The sequence below is a fragment of the Motacilla alba genome, chromosome 2, assembly GCF_015832195.1.
Source record: "Motacilla alba alba isolate MOTALB_02 chromosome 2, Motacilla_alba_V1.0_pri, whole genome shotgun sequence".
Lineage (NCBI taxonomy): Eukaryota > Metazoa > Chordata > Aves > Passeriformes > Motacillidae > Motacilla > Motacilla alba.
The window spans coordinates 9,801,044-9,821,189 of record NC_052017.1 but is presented as its reverse complement, the minus strand read 5'-3'; the positions used below and the strand labels follow the sequence as shown (position 1 = coordinate 9,821,189).

The 20,146-nt window shown below is 38.0% G+C and overlaps 1 protein-coding gene across 8 annotated transcripts in view; it reads right to left on the bottom strand.

Annotated features, from left to right (window-relative positions):
• ZMYND11 (zinc finger MYND-type containing 11) overlaps positions 1 to 20,146 on the bottom strand; it is a 105,591-nt gene that overhangs the window by 47,657 nt on the left and 37,788 nt on the right. For 7 of the 8 annotated variants that reach the window (XM_038130044.1, XM_038130050.1, XM_038130051.1 and 4 more), the window contains exon 2: positions 13,692 to 13,826. In XM_038130044.1, coding sequence (XP_037985972.1) covers positions 13,692 to 13,807 — 116 coding nt within the window. In that variant the 5' untranslated portion in view covers positions 13,808 to 13,826. Of the gene's footprint in view, positions 1 to 13,691; positions 13,827 to 14,320; positions 15,732 to 20,146 lie in introns of those variants that run through there. The other variant, XM_038130046.1, reaches the window with a different exon arrangement.

Genomic DNA, 20,146 nt, shown 5'->3' with positions numbered 1-20,146 from the left:
GCTGAAGAAACCATTTCAAAATACAATTTAACTGTGCTAATCCCTACTATATAAAATGAGTGTCTTTCTGATGAAAAGTGGAGGTTAGGACTGATAATCTGCATGCTAAATTCAAAATCTCACCAAACGAGGCTGCTTGTCTGCAGAATACAGAAGCAACTGAACTGCTGCTGAAAATTAGAGTGTTTATAGGTCAGTATTTTCTCCATTTATGAACTGGCAGTGCAGATCTCCTTGACATTAGCACAGAAAAATCTAGCAAATCTAGCAAAATTACAGTTTTTGTAATCAACTTCTACGGGCCTAATAATGCGTGTTTTCAATTATTGCAACAGCACTTGGAAAGCAAAGAATAAGGATCTTTAGCATGGAGTTTCTTCATTATCACCCTTAAGCAAACCTCATTGCCATACCATCAAATGTATATTTAAATGTGGTGACCTTCAGAAACAAAATTCTACCAACAGAATCAGGTAGATGCACATGTGCATATACCTAATAGGTGTGTGCATCTGACTGATGGCAAAATAAAACCTTCAGAGGAGACTCACAGAGGATAATCATTAATACATTTATAAATTGTATCTGGATGTGATGCTCATCTGTATTTAGTCACAAAATACCAATCAGAGAAATGTGAGACAGCAATTTCAAACCTCTTCAGGACTGCAGATGAACAGTAGTCAAGTGTAAATAAAATAAAATAAAATATTGTCATATTCTTCAGTTTATATTATTATATTATTAGTGTTACCTGTCCTAAAGTCTTGACCACCTCTCAGACACCACAGGGAGAGCCCAAGAGGTCAGCACATGTGGAGGGGGGGCCTCCAGCAGTTCTCAGAGGGACCACACAGCCACCTGCTGCACACCCCACCTGAGCCATGCTGAATGCTGGGGAGGAAAGGTGTGCAGGGAAGCCTGGTACAGGCTCTTCTCTTCACAGCAACAAAATCTCCTCTAACTCATGCCCTACCAATTGACAACTGGATCTTGCCACCTCCCTTTGTTCCACAAACTGGACCGCAGGAGTATCTGATCCACCTCTAAGTCACCTGCCTGCTCAATATGTAGGACACTCCAGAAGCACCAAAGTCTGTCAGCGTATCACCAATTCACTCCTAAAACTTCAAAATACTTTTCTCAAATTAGCCAGTGTTCATAATGGCTTTCTGTAAAAACCGAAATCTGTGCTTCATAACACACCTTAAAACTAAAGGAAGTTTGGCTTCATCTGAGGGGTGTGGAGGAAGCAGACTCTAAAGCTGTGATCACCATGGGAGCAAAACAGACACAGAAGTAGCCAGCACTTGCAGGGGATCAGATGGTGAACTTTTCACCTACAGCTGTCACACAGCTCACAACTCCTGCCTGGTGCTCTGCAAGACACAGCACGAAGGTAAACCCTGTCTCAAAGAATCAAATCTATATGGCTTCAAAATACAGCATGGAAAAATATCTAACTTTACTCCCTAGGAGTCCTCTTGAAGGCATCTGTGGTCTACTGAGAGGCAGAAAATGGTTTATATGGGCACTGCTGTACTGTGGCCCAAATAAGAAAGATGGGCAGGGAGGGAGGGAGGGAGGGAGGAAGGAAGGAAGGAAGGAAGGAAGGAAGGAAGGAAGGAAGGAAGGAAGGAAGGAAGGAAGGAAGGAAGGAAGGAAGGAAGGAAGGAAGGAAGGAAGGAAGGAAGGAAGGAAGGAAGGAAGGAAGGTTATTTAAGATTTAAGGTAGGAAGCTGACAGAGGTTTTTTAAAAAATCTCAGTTTTTCTGAACTCATAAGGAATTGCATTTTCAGCCACCTGAACTGAATCAAAAGAAAATAACTGAAAAAATGTTACAGCAAGGGTATCTGTACAAGACTGAAATAAAATACATATCGCAAATAGCTGCAAAAATACAACAGTGCAGCAAGTGTAGGTAGGTGTTAATTTTCATGGCAAACTCTGTAATCTTGGTCTGATCAATTATCTCTTTCTATGCTGGATTCTGTCACCCTCCCAGTACAAAGGGAAGTAGCAGCCTGCTGCTGCCAGCAGACTCTGCTTGAGCTACTCATCCAGGGATGAGTTGAGAACTGATAAATTTGAGGTCTGGTAAGCTGAGATCTGATAAAATTGAGATCTGAGAAAATACAGCAGATCCCATTAAACTCAACTGAAAGTCTGCCATTAATTTTAAATGGTACCTACAGGTACATATAAATGTCCTAGATTCAGGGACAGACCTTAAGGAATAATACATAAAATAGAAGGAAAGCAGCCAAAAATCTGTTCTGGGTTTTATATTGTCTTCCTACCTCTAGTGAGAAATTATGACTTTTGCTTCAGTTTCAGAGCATGACAGCTATTTTATAGAAGGCCCACACATTTCTTTTAAGAGTTTTTTAAAAGTAATTTGCAAAGAATAGGCCACTTGGCCATACTGAAAGAAAAAGTTGAAGAGATGGCTGTGATTTTTTTTTTTTTTAAAGAAACACAGTTCCATGACCTAAGAACTTGAAATACACAGGCTCAAATCTCAGGAATCCATCAGCTCTCCTTGTGGAAAGCCAGGTGAAGATCTGTGCTCACAGCTGTATGTCAAGGTCTCAGCTCTGAAGCTCAGGTTGCCTGTTTCCACCATGTAGCACCCTGGTACCAATCGACTCCCATAAAACACAGGCTAAACATTATGGGTATTTGACACAGATACAGAGAAGAAAACAGAGAGCTGTTTGGCAGAAACAGAGAGCTGGTCTGAGAGCTGAAGACAGCACAGACACTCAGAGAAGTGGAACTGGCTGCAGTAGGGACACAGCAGCTCGCTTTTGTTTTCTTGGATCCTTTTTGATGCGTTTACACTTTCTGAAGTTTCAATTATGGATTATATTCACCAAGATAAACACAAGCAAGGCACAATGTTCTTGCTGTGTATTTGTACTCTACAATGAGATGCAGGTATATGAACAGGCTGCATTTGATTTCCACTGCACTCCACATACCAATAGCACATGCACAGACCACGCAGGCACTGACAGCGCTGCTGCCTCTGCAATAAAATACTTCTTACATGATCTACATTTTATGCAGTCCAAAATTCCAAGAATTACAGAGAAATCAGGCATTTACTTTTCCCTCTGCCATCAGCATCTGCAATATTCATTTTGAAGACACATATACTAACCAAGCAGGAAATGTTTTTATAATTTGTTCCATCTCTCCTTTGTAGTCTGGAAAGTCAGAATTTGCATAAATGCAAAATACAGTTTTGTGCAGTATTTTTGTAAAACAAAAAGAATGCATAAACTTGATAGTGCAACAGTGAAATCCAGCAGTTCAACTAAATTCAGATCTGCCTGATGTTTGTGCTGCTGCTGCTAAAAGGAAGCTAAGGAGTGATCTTGTTTGTGCATGCTTTAGATATCTCAGGCACCATGCATGCACCTATAATGGTAATTACCTGGGTCATTTCTGTAAAAAGCACAGTAATGTTAACCCAGGTAATTCCCTGATTCAGTAATTTAAACTCCCACTCCTAAAATTTCTCTTTAGATTGTGTAACCCACCAGCATGACCACAAAAAGCAACTACCAACTAATGTACCAAGACTTTCAACCCATATCCAGAAAAATCTAACCACCACTTTTTAATGGAAGAACTTATCTAAAAAAGGGCTCTACTTCCATTTTTTCCAACCTAAAAGCTCATATGTGACACTGCTGGTAATGCACAATGTGTGCACTGAGCACTGAGCACGACTGCCAAAAAAGCACTAATCATTCAGGGGCACTGCATGCACAGGTAGAAATGCTCATGCAGCTGCAGGGCCACTGCTCCACCCTGCTCCTTTCTTCCGATGTACTAAAGAGACAAAGTATTTCATGACTCAGAGTGTAACATCCCAGCTAATACCTTGCAAATGAAACACTTAATCAGCTCATATCCACCATCACAATTCAAAACATGTTAAAATAATGAAGATTTGAATGCTTTCATGATTCAGTTTTTTAGAGCTTTCTATCTCATTTAATTTCCATTCTTATCTGGGTCAAAACCTTTCTGGTTTTGGGGTAGGTTTTTTGTCTGTGCTTTTTTTTTTTTTTTTTTGTTAGATTACTTTCAGTCTAGCTGAGTTTCAGAATCATCACTGTCACACAAATGTTCACCTTATGACCATCTAGGGAACAGCACAACGGCTGGAAAAGCCATCAGGGCAAGGCTGCTGCTCTTGGTGGTGATATTGTTTATATGAATGGGAATATGAAACCACAGCCTAAAATAGATGGTATGAGTAGTGCTTTGGAGATCATTCTCTCTCCACTGATTACAGAGAAAGCCTTGATGAGCACTTCAGGTCAGATAACAAGCTGTTAAATGGCCATGTCTCACTCATTTTTATCTCTTACTTCTAATAGAAAGTCACATCTATTTACAGCAAAGAAACCAAACGTAAGCGAGAAGTTCCACTTTCAAATATTAAAAAGATGTTATGATTTGAGCAAAAAACATAATTGTTGCGAGATAAATATCGGTATGCTTTTAATAATTAGAAATAAAGATGACATTTTCTGTATTTTTCTGTGTAAACTTATACAATTTCAAGCTGAATATTAATAGAAATACAGAGTACATGAAAATGGGGAAGGTGATTTTCAAATCTATTCCATCCCTTTCCTTCTCAATATTCCTACTGGAGCTCATACTTTCCATGTATTGTATTAAACATTGAATTTTACAACTTCTATAGTAATACTCGATAAGGAGAGTTTAAATGAGCATGCACTTATTAACAAACATCACACAAGGAGTATGGCTGTGGTTAATAACAATGTGTTTGTGCTCTTAGTGCGAATAATTTTATTTACCATACTCATGCTCAGCCCAGAGATGACTTCACCTACTGAATCAATGAAGAACATTGACCTCTGAGAGAGAAAAAGAAAAATGCCACTCTAGCAATACCACGTAAGAACATTCCTAAGAGAATTACCAGATAAGGAAAATTGATCAAGCAAAATTCATCAGAACATCTGAGCACCTATTTGTTTTTTGCAGAATGAACTGTAGGAACAAGATGTGCCTACAGTAATATTTCTGACCAAAGCAAATACACAAAAAACTCCACCTCAAGCTCTAGTCCTCAACAAAATAGCCATTTATGCTAAACCCTTACAGGTATAATGGTTGCACAGGCAGCTGCAGCATCCTTCCCCTTCCCTCTATTCTGCATAAAGCAGGGAAAAAAGGCAGCGAGGCCAGAGCAATCTGTCAGTCCCTGGTGAAGAGTTTTCCACACCAGGCACTGAATTACTCTTTGACAGCCAGCATTGGAAAGCAGACCCAGCCATTCAGGAAGCAACAGGGGACAATGTGTCAGTACCAAGTTAAAGGAAAAATCATACCTAAGAAATTACAAATAACACTGTTTAATGCACGTGGACTTCTTTTTATGTATTCTTTTAACCAGTTTAATTAATGTGATTAAATAGAATTGTTACACAAATTGAAGAAATAAACTGTATCAACAAAGCAGCTCAATGGAAAAAGAGTAATTACTAATATACATTATGGAATTCAGATAAAACTTCAACCAAATCTACTAATTTAGCAATTTTAATTCCACCACTACTCAGAGCAAATGCAGATAGGTTCTTCATAGGCTTTTTACAAGAGAAGTTTACATTTTTCCTGCAATCCCTGTTTCCAGTCTCTTTACTCAATTGTATCTAAAGGCAGCACTTAAAATGGACCCTTAATAGGAGCAATATTAAAAGTAAGTAATATCCAAACCAAAAAAAAAATTCCAAAATCTTAAACAAAATTAAGATTGAACACCCTATAAACAGATAGGTAAAAGCTGTATGATGAATGTATCTATCTACAGGGAACACAGGTGAAATTCAATGAATGTATGCCATTGTGAACACCCCTTGTGCAATTAAATCACAATCTTTCTTTCATTCTTAAGATTTTTACAAAAAGTGTTTAGCTTAGTTTCTCACTTTTTTTCAACTTTTTTTTTTTAAACCTGGGTATTAAAAATCATTATTAAAAATCATTATTTGTACTGAGACTGACCTCATTGGTCAGACTCAGTACAAATTTACAAGCAAAACTTGTTATGATGCAGTCCAGGTGAGAACCCCTGTACTTATTTGCACATATGCAGCTCTCAATGTTCTCTTTGTTACTTTATAGAATATAAGTGAGCTTTTGAAAATATAAAACAAATTTAACCTGAATCCATCACTTAACCTCACTGTGAAGCCATCAGTTAAAGAAATTAATGTGTCAAACAAGTCAAGTTGGACACATTTTGCTGTCAATTGGACACAATATTGGACACATTTTGGTGTCCAGCATATTTCTCTGCAAGGTATTGCTATGCTTGTAACTGCTAGTTATGCACCCATAATACAAATTTTATATATGACCAAAGTAGTATTTGTACTAAAAATTCTGTTGTTAGGGAATCAAATGATCACTTTTAGACTGGTTTTGATTTATTCATATAATGATTTTTAACTAAATCAGTCAAGAAATTGCTGAAAAAGCAGAGAAGACTTTTGTTTTCTGCAGTATGATCTCTGACTAAGGATTTACAGGTCATAAAACTCCAAACTCAGTTCATTCTCTTGATTCAATATAAGAAAAGTTTTCTGAAAACAGAAAAACCCCACACTGGTTTGGAGCTCAAAGAAGTAGCTGAAGTTTACCATGAGAAACAGAGAAGGAAAGTAAAAGAAATTACAAAGGAGATTGACATAGTGGAATCCGACAGAAAAAAGTGCCTTGTCTTTCTTTACCTGTAACAGAAAACACATGAGGAGGTATTGAAAACTAAGAGTTTTCTACCCTGTCACCACCCAGTGATGTATTCTGTAATGCATATTATCTATAATCCTGCCAATCCAATACAAACTGAAGTCAGTTTTCTCTCAGGGGAACACTGCATAGACAGGCTGCCTCTGGAAGCAACTATGTGGACTGCTGAGGAAGTATCATGCTTTAATTGTTGGACCTTGGACTCCACACTTCTGCTTACCCTTGCATAACTAGGAATTGCTATTACACTGCAAAGCACCATAACAAATCCCCAGTGTACTGGTCAGGGCTTCAATAACACTGTTTGCTTCAAATAGTCACATTTAAAACATACATGAAAATTATGTACAGATATGAAAAAGGAGCCAGTAACTCTGGTAAAAAGTGAACTGGAGTGATCAGTGCATTCTCCTGAATAACAGGAGGATATTCTACTTCAAACAGTTGCTTTCAGATAAGCCTGCTCTCCAGCAACAAAAAGACAGATATTTTGGGGGAATGGCTTGACAAAGGTTAAGAAACCAAAAAAGCAAAAAACCCCACTTCTCAGCTTGTATTTCAACCAAAGAAATACCAGGTAGTAAAATACTTCTTCTTTTCTTACAAAGTTTAACAACAGGATTATCTCATTACAAATCCAGAGTCATCTGCTCTTCTAATCTTTCCTATGGCCTACTATTTTTGTTTCTGCATGACTATTTAGTTGCAATGTGCAGAATACTAGGAAGACTTAAATTTTCATCAAGAGTACTATGAATAGTAACAGGGTTTTTTTTTCTAGTAAGTATCTAAGCTTCAAATAAGCAACTGTGTAAGAATCTTGTTCTTCTAATTTTTTTTTCTTGCCATTTCATCACATATTCTTCTATAAATACTTGTGTGATTATTCTCTATCCATTCAAATCACTCATTTTCTTATTTAAACTCTGTTGTGTTTATTTTGTACCTGAGAATAAATTGTCCATTCTCAACTTTACTTTAATCACTGCTTCTATGAATTGTTTTATGTTGAAGTAGACAGCCTAGGAAAAGAATAGCAAAAGAACTAAGGCAAAAAAACCAGATATATGAACTTAAACTCTTCTCAGACATTGACTAGAAAAATTCCAAAGACTGATATTTGGAGAGGAAATCGCCCTCCTAGGTCCAAATGTCAAACTGAGAGGGTCACATACTCAATCTACAACTGTTACCAACTCCATCTCAACTGTGGGACCAGGAAATCTCATTATTTTACAGTAATCTTTCATAGTGAGTAATTCCTTTCTGGCATGCTATCCCATCAATGCTGATTAATGTCAGTCTGCACAGAGCTAACAGAGCCTACTTGACACTGGCTCAGGATCTGCTCATTCCTGTTTGATGCTCTGACTTGGCTGCACCTATATTAAATTAAAATACAGCAAGAATGAGTCCACAGAAAAAATATGGGAAAACCAGCAATGATTATTTAGGGACCTAGTACAGGACCACCCTATCTGAAAGCCAATTAAAGAAGAAGATGAAAGTCTTTGTATCTATTAATGAAAAAAATATATTTTCTTGTATTACCAATAGGGTAAAACAGCTTTCTGACTGATGAAATGGATGGTTTCAGTATCACTTTATTTGAAAATAATATAAAATGTCCAATTATAGCATATCCTAGCTAATGGTCTATCTATCAGCTTCATCCCCCCAAAGCTGTGATACCTCTATCCTGTATCCTACAGCCGCTCCTGGTTTCATTCCCAAACTAACTTATTCTCAGGCTCCATTCTGGAGAAAGACAAGCTCTTCCTCCAAGGAAAAAGCAAAGCATGGCCCAGGGCTTGGTTTGCTCACGACAGAGAACCCAAAAGTGAACCATGCCAACACTGGCTCCTTCTGCCAAGGGCACCAGCCCTGCTGCAGCACGCTGTGTGTCCTCAGATGCCTGCACATGGAACTATCATGTCTCTATCTTCAGGTTTCAAGAACATCATTGCTGTGGGCTGTGTTATTTTTGGCACTTTGAACTGAGGAATCACACACACATATATAAAACAAACAAAGAATATGCCAGGGCCAAAGAACCACTCTGTGAGCCAAAGGCAAGGAGGTGTAGCCCCAGCATAACTGCTCCAGAGAGTGCCAGGGCATTCCCTGTCACAGTTCATGGGGATGGAATAGACACAGCCTATATAAGAGACAGAAAGAGAAGCTAATCAACTTAATTAATCATGAAATGCAACAAAAGGAGACAGAAAAAAACCCCTCTCAACAAATGCAGAGAGAAAAAAAGGAAGGATGTGCAGAAGAAAATAATTATGTTTTGGTTCTTTACATGAGTCTTCATGGAACAGTTTAGAAACCAGAATAAGTATCTGTTTACAATGAAAAAAAGCTTGAAAGCTGCCAATAACAGTTCTAGAATACCAGGTTTGCCAACTGAGTATGTTAATAACATTAACTTAATAGCTAATGAACTATGAACTAATCATAAAGATTATGAAATGTTCATATATTGCTACTGAGGAAACCAAATATTTTGTGAGAAAAGGGGCATATATTTAATTAATACTTGATTAAATCTTAGGAGTCCAATTACCTGTAAGGGAATAATGGAGAAAACACTATAAAAGGAACTGGAAGACTAGAATAGCCAAAAAGAGAACTTTAAAAACATGTCTGTACAGAAATACTTACCAATCTGCTATGCAACTGAATGTCAATAATTTATCCTACTCATCTAAATATGCATGCCTTTTTCCCAGTGTATTTGAAGGCATTTTATTCCACAGAATCAATTCCTGAGATTACCCCAAAACCAGAACAGATGGAAGATAATGAGGAAAAAACAGGAAGTCAAAGCATGGTTATATTTTTTAACACAATTTAGGGATGAACAATTTGTCAGGCTGTACTCTTGACAGAGAATTCACAGGATATGGAAAGCCATTTCTTCACTAGTGCCTACAGTATAACTAATACCAATAATGCTAATCTAAATAATTGATACACTAGGGTCAAATTAACCCAATATCAAGTCTTGTCAGAAAAGTCATATTTCTTGAAAAATACCTCTTAGAAATGCAATTTTGTTATTAAGAAATGTGGTGATTTAGAAATATTAGCTAGTTCTTGTAGTCAAATTGTAAACTATTGCAATGCATTGACTTGAGATACCTTGTGAGAATATAAGCCAGGTGAGAATATTTATTTTCTGTACTTTTACAGAAATGCTACCACTGCCTTCAAGCGAGCTCTATCATTAAATAAAAATGCACTGAATATACTGAAGCTTATGTACTTTTAAAGTCATCTTCCAAAGGTAGTTTGCATTCAGAGTACTAATTCCTTTAAAGTCATGTCATTCTTGCTTCTTGTTAGTATTGGTTTTCAGTCCTTCATTCAGTTTGCAAGTTACTGAAGAATGCTTCTCTCCAACCCATGGAAAGTGCATTTCCAACTATAATGTACCCTCACAGGAAGACAGTAAAACTGCAGAATCCCTTTCATGTGATGATTTTTTGAGTTTTTTTAACTGAGACATTGAGTTTGTGCAGTGTGGTCTCTTCCCTACCATTGCCTAAAGTATTTATATAATACTCCAATTAACTCTGTCATATTCTTGCCATTTTCACAACTGCATTTTTAATTCTTTACAAAACAGACACCTTTCTTATGTTTCTTACTACTTCTCTGCATGCAATGACTTTTCTAAAAAAATAGCCTGAAGTTCAAAAAGCTTACTAATTAATTTCTTAAAGGCTCTAACTTGCATATTCAAATTTTCCAAGTGACTCTTCCCTTGATGTAAGACAGTTTTCAATCACTTCTAATCACGCATTTTTCTGTTCTTGCCTTTCCCCCTCATCAATTTAAAAAGCAAAGCATACTTGATCTTGTCTACTTTTAATTAAAGGGCCTCTTTCCTTATAGGTTTTTCCTGATAATATCAGAAGTACCTTCTAGTGCTCTAGGCTCCTCCTACACTATCCTCCTACTCTTATGTTCTCTACAGAAAATGTGTGCCTAGTTCTGTAGATTTTTCTTGTCTACTCTCCATTGACAGTACCTTCTGGAAGTCTTCCTTTACACAAGTAATCTTCTTTCAATTATACTTAAAGTGTACAGGTAACAATTTGCATACTTGCATGTATTATATAAATTTGTCTGTTTTGCATATTGAGTTGGAACAGTTCATAATCTACAAACTATGAATCCTCTTTTTATATAATGAACATTTCCTCCCAGGTCATTAAAAGTGAATGTTCCTTGAGATGTACTTTGTCTTCTACTCAGCACCAGAAGACTAAGAAAAGTAAGAATTAAATAAAATAAACAAGAATATATAAAGAAGAGGGAGACAACCACGCTGAATACACATTAGGAGAAAAGCCAACAAATCAGTTTGCTTACAGTAACAAATCATCCAATGAAGAAAGCAACAGTTCTTCATAGCAGTTTGCTATAAAGTGCTTAGACTAACAGATCACAAAATACACAGGGCAACTTGTCTCTAGCAGCAAATGAATGCCTAAATCAGGAGAAAAGAAAATCCATTCAAAAAACAAATCATGAATCATCTTTTTAATATGTGAAGTTATCTGAAAGTACCCATTTGTCATCCACTATATGACACATAGGAATGACATGTTACTTACCTTAAACATGGATTTATAAAAAAAATATTCTCTTGATGTTTTTATATATTCTTACTCAGGAATATGACATGCTTCCATAATGTCACTGTCATTATTACTTTCTGTCAATCCCAAGAGGTATTAACACTTCTAAAAAATGTTACTAGTACAAATATTAAAACCTTCCTTATAGATCCAACTATGCACATATGCTCAAAATTTTCATTTTGACCACTGGTTTTAAAAATTCTTAGTATTTGTAAGTTTGCCTATATCCCCAGACACTGATTGATCTTTCAAGGAATTGCAGCTGACCTGGGCAAATGATTTTGAGCCTGGAAGAATATATTAGCTGCTCAGTTTTCATCAGAAGAGATATTCTGATGCCATGGTAATTTTGGAACTTTATTTTTAATATTATGTATTATGCATACTCATTTGCTATGTCATCTGTGTTTCTTCATCAACCACTGGTACCATAATGCAATTCAAAGGTCTTTATCATTTCCTGTCAAAAGTTATCTCCTTAGGAATGTCACATAATAGAAACTAGATCAGTGTTCATCACTCTTGTCACTGATGAGCATGAGGAGAATTTACAATGCCCAAGCACTTTTTAGATTACTCTTCACTGCTAACACCTTGTTCATCTTTCTCAAAGTACTAAGGCTTCTTGCATTTCTGTTTAGTCACTTTTCTTCTGATTGGAAATGAGTCATAGAATCTGGACCTAAACTTTTTTAAAAAATCAAACTACCCATCAGTTACCAAGAGCAGTACTTCTTTTTCTAGCATCTGATTATTTGTTTTCTCAACCTTGTTTGTAACGATTTGTCTGACCTAACTTTACCCAGCTAAATGTTTTTCCCACTATCTTAAACTAGGCATCTCTCATAAGAGTGGGATGAATTCCCAGCTAGACATGCCTGTCTCCCTTTATTACATCTAAAAAGAACACAAACAGCTAACAAACTCAGCTAATATGTAGCCTAGAGCAAGTAATTTGAAATGTTAAAATGGAAAGTGTATAGCATTAGTTTACCCACTCGTCTCCTTGGAGACATCATGAAAATATATATATGCTTTAATGCATTCTAGAACTCCACTAGGACCTCAAAAGTGAAATTCCCTAAAATACAATCTCCTTCCAAACCCTCTTGGAATTCCCTACCTCTGGAAAGGTCCTTTTCAGTGTGATGGTCAATTTTTCTTCTTTTAGAAGCCAGGTACACATTAATTCACTTGGGACATCATCTTTCTTTCTGCACTTCACTGCTCATTATGTTTGGAGAACCTGAACTTCTTCCACTTATGAAGCCAGTTTTGTCCTGTCACTTCCACCCCAAAACTTCCCAACTCTGTCAGTGGACCCTTGTCATGGGCCATGCCATAATGATTTTCACTTCGTTAGTCACCTGCACTGTTCATAACTCTCCTCGTTAGTGCTCTCTGCCTTCGTTATCAGTTCACATTGGTTCTGGCAACTGAAGAGTTGCCAACTGGTTACTTTAGTTCTTTTAAATTATTCATATTGATTACTTTGACAAATGTGACGTACATGTCAGCCTGGAAATGCAGACAAAGCAGAGAGAGGGACAAAGCCCTCAGTTTTTATTACAGTGGCTGCTACATGTAACATTGTAGATCTTTCTACACCGTGCAAGCTCCACAGAACAAAGAATATATATTTCTTTGTATATCCAGCACCTAATACACCTTGATGAATATTTTGACAGTAATAATCAAAGGTGATAATCATCTCATGTCTTCTTTAATAGCATCTTATGTACATCTCAGCAAATATGGCTTCTTATTTATTTGAGCAACCTAACAGTACAGATTTCTCTTTGCCTTCTGGAAAAGTCCTACACCAGCCTCTTACATTTTCCTAAAGAAATAGACTATTTTCAGATTTTATTGCCCTTTTCTCTTCAACTGTTATATCTGTTTCTTGTATTTTGAACAAGCTATCAACTCCAAAATGCTAAATTCAATTAAAGTACTAGAAATGTTACATATTTCCTAAAAAAGCTTATACAAAACAAATACGGGGTAAGAGGGTAAGATCTCAATTCAATGAATTAAACCTCACTTTTGGATGTTCAGGTGCTCAGTGTGGTAAATTTGTTTTTTTACATATAATTAATTAATCAGTAACACAGAACTGCATGTAACTCACAGTCTCTCACTAGGTTTACTATCTCTGTCCCCAAGGGCTTTTAATAGCATCAACCTTCCCCATCTCACCAAGACTGTTTTTGGAGCAGGTCACTTACTTTGTAATACGGTCAATGTTAGCAATTTGCTTCTGGTTCCGGATTATTTCTATAGCTGCCCAAAGATGCTGGATAGCCTTTGTGTCTGCCTGTCGTCTCTTCGTTAGGCGTGCCATGACCTGTTCACCTGCTCAGCTGCAGCCAAGAAATAAAAAAAAAAAAAAAAAGAAAAAAAAATTCACCAAAAGTTAAGCAAGAATTATAAAATAAATTACATGAAATATGACTACAAGGAAAAATGTATTGGTGCATAGGCATTTAATTTGTATATAACAACGTTTTCGAATGCTTAAAGAGCAGCACAAAGTGAAAAAAAAAGTAGTTTACAAGAATCCCTTTCACATCACGTAATCGAAATGGAAGACAAAAGGCAAGCAGTAAAATATATTAAATCAATTGAAAATTTAGTTCCTATCTCGGCTCCCTGTATTTGGTAAAAATGCAAAACTACCCCAGTCTGAAGCTGCCACATCCTCCTGGATTGCCTGAAGCCCTTAAAAAGGGTGAGTGGTACTTGACTACATCATACAGCACAAGCATAAATTCTGACAATTCTGACACAGAGAAAAAGTTGGACCCACAGTTTAACACAAAACACAGTCCTTGGTGTATTACCTTCATGCTCTTACCATTTACAGCTATTTTTAAAAAGTCCATTCTATGAGGAAAAACCAGAAGTAAATTTTCATGGATGATAAGCCTTTAAAAAAATATTTTGGAGCAGTTCCATTTTCTGTAACATGCTAAAACCCAACAGGACCAAAGTGCTTCTGATGGCATTTGCCCATCTAACCAACCCTGAACAGGAACATAATGAGCATCTGGCTTTGTTTACAAATTTTCCAAAAGCTGGAGGCAATGAGTACAGATAAGCCATAAATCGCCTACAGCTCCACTACAGGCACAGAATCCCTTTTTAAAAGCTTAACGATGCATTTTGATCACTAAATAACTTTCTTCCATTGCCACCACTTTCTCAATGAAAAAATGACTGATTTATGAGTGCTACCAAGGTCTATAATTTATTTTAGAGCTCTGTCCTCGGAATGAACTCTGTGGTATGCACACGGATATTTGTAGCTAGCAGAATATTAACTTCAGTAACCCAAAATAATATAAAAAATGAAAAAACATTTCACCATCTGTGCAATGTTAAAGATGGGAATTTAAGTACTAAAAGTGTCCCTACTCTCAAATTCAGAAAAATGAAACAGATTTGAGTATTCCATCAGTTGCAGCAATGTAATTGTCAAGTCTACGGGACCTACAGGTACTTATCAAAGAGGGCTCTCAAGTTTTAGATCTGATATAAGCTTGGCGACACTCACTAACTTTACAGGTGCAATGAAACGAACGGCAACATTCCATTATTAAGGATAAGAAATTATTTAGAAGCATAATGCTTTATGCTTTTTCCATTTAAAGAGAAAAAAAAAAGGAAAAATAAAAAAGATGATGTGAAGAGGTGTGCACACGCACAGGTCCGTGAGGCATTCCTGGCTGCAGGAGATATCAGGGAAGGGCAGAACAGAGCAGCGCATGAGAAGATGTGGTGTGGTCACACATCGATCCCACATTTCAGCTTTAGAAATCTCCTCCCCCTGGGGTTTAAAGCAAGGGCAACTATAGGGATCTCCCAGAAAAAAAAGGCCAAGAATACAGTTTTGAAGGAAGGATAAGAGGGAATGTGACAGACACACGGCTAAGAGTGACAGCAGTAGATAGCATCGCCTGACAATGATTCAGATAAAGAAAGTCTCTATTGGGAACAGCTGGAAGAGACACTTCATCCCTGTAAGCTCCTCTGCATCCATTTCACAGAACATTAGACCATTGCAAGTTAAAAAAAAACCAAAAAAACTGCTAATTTGTTAGAGAAACATATAACTACTTGTAGAATTTAATTTTTAAGAGAAATTGAGTAAAGCATAAAAGAAACTAGATCTTAACACGAAACGTGACAATCTTTACAGACCTATAGTTCTAGCACAAAACTTCTTTCCTGACACAGACATGACTGAAAGATCATTCTTCTTATCCCTCTGTACAAAAGCTGTCAGACGATAAGGCAGCCAGCAAGCTGGACACGGGGTCTCTTGCACAGCATCACATCCCCATGCGAGGAGCAAGCGTTTGTCCTTCTTGACCCCCACAGCAGTGTGAAACAACAGACTAGTTCTCAGTTTAGCAATCCCAACTCCTTTAAAAATAGCCCCTATTTCTGGCAGCCCAGCATATGGCTGCTGTGCCAGTGTCACACCCGGCACAGGGGACGGCGGGGTTTTCTCTCACACCCCCGTGACGCCTGTGCCCAAGGGCACAGCAGAGGGCAGGGTCCTGGGGAAGCCACCTGCCACCTCTGCACGATGCCATGGCCCTGCTGTGCAGCCAAAGGGAAGGCTGGCCTTTGGGAATTAGGAATTCCCACTTCTCCAGGATGGGAGAAGCAGCCCGTGCTGGAGGCAGGGAGAGGGAGAATGAAGAAGCACGGTAACCACGAGCTCCTGAAGCCCTGTGGCTGCAGAGAGGCAAGGGCCTATGGGATCACTGTTCCCTTTGGAATGTGCTTTCAGAACAAACTCTCCCACCAGTCCCTCATCCATCCTGATTGTGCTGTGATGGCTTGAAGCACTCCCAGGCCATGCCCTCAGCTATGGCTGACAGCCCTCAGGACAAGAGTGCACCTCCCATCCCTACATTCTGTCACACCACTGGGCCAGAAGTCACCCCCCAAAACGCAACCCATGTAGGTACCTCCCTGCTGGCTGGCCCCTGCTCCCACTGCTGCACACACAGGCATGGCCATGGCTCTTCCCCTTCATCTGGAAATAACAGCAACAGGGACACACACGGGACACAGCAATCACATCTGTTCTATTTCCTTTTTTTTTAAATTCAAGATACAATAATTTTAGCAGGTGTTCTGCCTTCAAAGAATATACCTTTCACTTTCATAACTTTGGTTTACTATTTAAGGCACTTTCATTAAACTCAAGAGTTGACACTCTACTACTGAAATAGCTACTCTTACACACGATACTGCCAAAAATACAAAAATAAGGTTTTTTCTCCCAAAAAGCCCAGACTACTTTAGTGTTATTTTAATCTTTTAATTGTACGGTGTAGTGTTTTTACATTACAGAAAAAGTTTAAAAGATTGTGGCATATTTCTTGCTGTTCATTGCAGTCACTCTACCTCTACAGTAAAACTAACCACAACAGTCTACTCCCTGCACTCCTGCAAAAATATAAGCAGTTTTTTCTAATATTACAATATTTTAAAGGAAACTTGTATCCAACTGTTAATAGTTCATACAATGCCTTGAGTGCTACTTCCAAGCAACAGAAAATCCTCCCAGCATGTCCACAGGAACACCTTATTCATGCAAATAGTAGTTTACATTTTAACAGGAGACACATTAGAGTCTTAAATCTGTATTTATCACTCCTGATTATTTGCTTATGTGTGGGTTCACACACACACACACACAGAGGAGAGAACAAGCACAAACATGCCATGCGTGTGAGTACGTGTAAAAATCTATGGCTCAGAGAAGTTAGGTATCAAAAGAGGCTTATTCACCCATGCAGTCTTTTAAAGAACTTTGAAGTCCAGAGACTCTTTAAAACCACCATACTGGATTGAGCATTTACAGATAAATGCTTGAAAATGTTAGTCATTCTCCTCTTTTGTTATAGCATTCATTTAAAAATCCTGGAGAGAAAAACTAAAAACTGAAGCAAACATTCAATTCCTTTGTCCGATTTGCTGGGCACTATGCTCATTTTGCTATGGTACACCCTGTCCATACAAAATTTTTTGCTCCATGCCACTTCTGTCACATTTTGTTAGCAAGTTTATGGTAGCATACAGCTTCTGAGAGAAAGGTTGACAAACACATATGACTGAAAATCTAGGGATTTATATCAACAGGATTTGTCTTAGGTTTTGTAGGCAACCATGAGACCTGCAGAATATAAGAAATATCCTCCTAACAGAGAAAGTTTTGTGTGGCTGATGCACCAGCCCACACACTTCCATCACACCCTCACTCACACGGGGCCCAAAAGCAAACTATTTATGCTCTCAAATTTCAGCTCTGTAACTTTTCCTCATGCACTCTGCTTATGGTCTTACTGTATTTTGTATTTTGAATCCCTCTTTAATGTCCTAAACACATTTTGAAAAGCATACCGCTTACTTTGAAAAGTATACCGCTTCACTGTGCGCAGCTTTCCTCAAGAGCCAAATGTTACCCACGCTTCTCACGGGCAGGCTCAACAACCTGTGCTTTATCTTGTGAACACACGAGATAACACACACAGCAGGGCTTATCTTCCCCAGGTCCCCAGCGCAGCCTCACTGCGCGTGGCAGCGGTGGCACCGCAGTGGCAAGGCGGACACTGTCACAACAACAAGGCCGCCAGTCATCAGCACACACTTGGCTGAACCAAACGCTGTGCAGCTGTCTGCTGCAAGAGTGCTGCATGTGGAAATCTGAACTGCAAGTTAAAATAAACAAAAAATCACCTTGCAGCACGTCAAGGAATTCAGCCCAAGGAACCTCCTGACCTGCTGCTTGCATCCAATTTAGCAGATACTATCAAGTACCAAGTTTAGCTAGAAACTCTCCCTGCACACAGAAAAAACTCAAAGGTAGTCAAATCTTGCCACGTGGTGGTAGTTGTTAAACACCATCATCCGAGCAAAAGATGATGCTTCTGAAAACTTCACTGGTAACGTGGACCTCGCACTGGAGCAGACGGCGTTGCAGTTGGGTGCTGCTGCTCTGATGGGAGCTGCTAATTAAGAGCTGACAAGTAGTAGCTTGTTAAACCTTGTGTTTGTACTTCACTCTAAGTGAGGCTACCTGTGGTGCTCAGCCCTTCCAGTGCAAAGTCAAACAGGTTAAACTCCATCCCTGCTATCAGCCACCACTTGGCTGGGACGTTGTGTGCACTTAAATGCAACGGAAAGCAGGCTTAAGGAGTTGATCCTTGCTCAGCTACTGGTTGCTGCCTTTTGTTCTCACAGCCCTGTGAGGGGCTATTGCTGTTGTTTCTTCCACAATACACAGTGAAAGATTTTAGGTTAAAAGCAGGAAGAAGCTAGGCTCAGTCCTAGTTTTTGTGGCTTCCATGCTGAGTTTGGGTGGTTTGGGAACTTAAACACAGGATCAATTTCATATTTATAATTACTTTATAATATGGGGTCTAGTGTTTCTTAAAGTGTAACTCTTTATAGTAGGTATAAAACTGTATATATGAGCAGTACAAAGAGTTCCAAATGTCTAGCTTTGTTCTTGTACTAAATAGGAATCTACCATCAAAATACAGATTTGAAAATTGATGCAGAGTTTGGGTCCCTGGACTTCATACAGATCTCCATTATACTGTGAACTTCTGCAAGCTTAAAATTTAGTTTACAATTTAAACTGCTGTTAAATCATATTCTTCATCATCGGTGTAGTGGGAGTGTGAACTCTTAGTCTTCCCCTCCTACAACAATTGTGATTAAAAGTGGTAATTATTCTATTTTTGCATAGGAAAGGTACAGGTGAAAATGTCTTGACTGAGCAGCAACACAGGTCATGCATGAGGCAAAACCAAGAGACTGTTTAATTTCATGTCTGCCTTCCATAGATGGTGATCCAAAAATATGGGGAGAAGCTGCTAGGGTGAGGACAAAGCTTTTGGCAGGAGAAAATCCATATTTTGCTTACCATTTATTTGTCTTCATGAGTGTGCAAGATTATAGGCATAACCAAAGATTTGCTGGGCACCTGATAGCAGGAGACTCTTTTTTGTAAGCCTGAAGGTTATCAGAAATTAAGACTTTGCATACAAAGTAATTTTCAAATGTTGAAGAATAAGCAAGTGGTTTGGTATATTAGATATTTATTTTGGACTTAATCCCAATCCACTAAAATCAACAAATGCCTTTCTGCTGACTTTCCAGGGTTTTGGAGTAAACTCTCAAATGCTGTCTGATTGCCACATCCTCACAGTGAAAAACTTAGGAATGTGTTGAGCGATGTGAGTGAAACTGAAAGATGTAACAAAGGCTTGTGACTGAAATAGGCAAAATTCCTTTGTTAATTAAACTAAACTCAGAAAATTAGAGTATAAATTTTTAAAAGTTACTGAATTCTTCAAGGTTTTTTTGGTTTTGTTTGTTGGTTAGGTTTTTTTTTTTATTAGGAGATCAGTTCAGGCTGTAATGCTATCATTTTGGAAATTATTAAAACACATATTTTTGCATGTTGAATGCGTGTCATTCCTAATGAAAATCTTTTTATTTCACTGTTAGCTTAAGGTCTACACAGTCTATTCAAAAGAGGAAAGTTTATTAGCATAATTATCCTAAATATTTCCCATGTGCAAGTACAATATCCCTGCTGATCTGTGCAGTTCCACCTTTTGCATTTCCCAACTGCAAGGTTTCTAACCTTGAT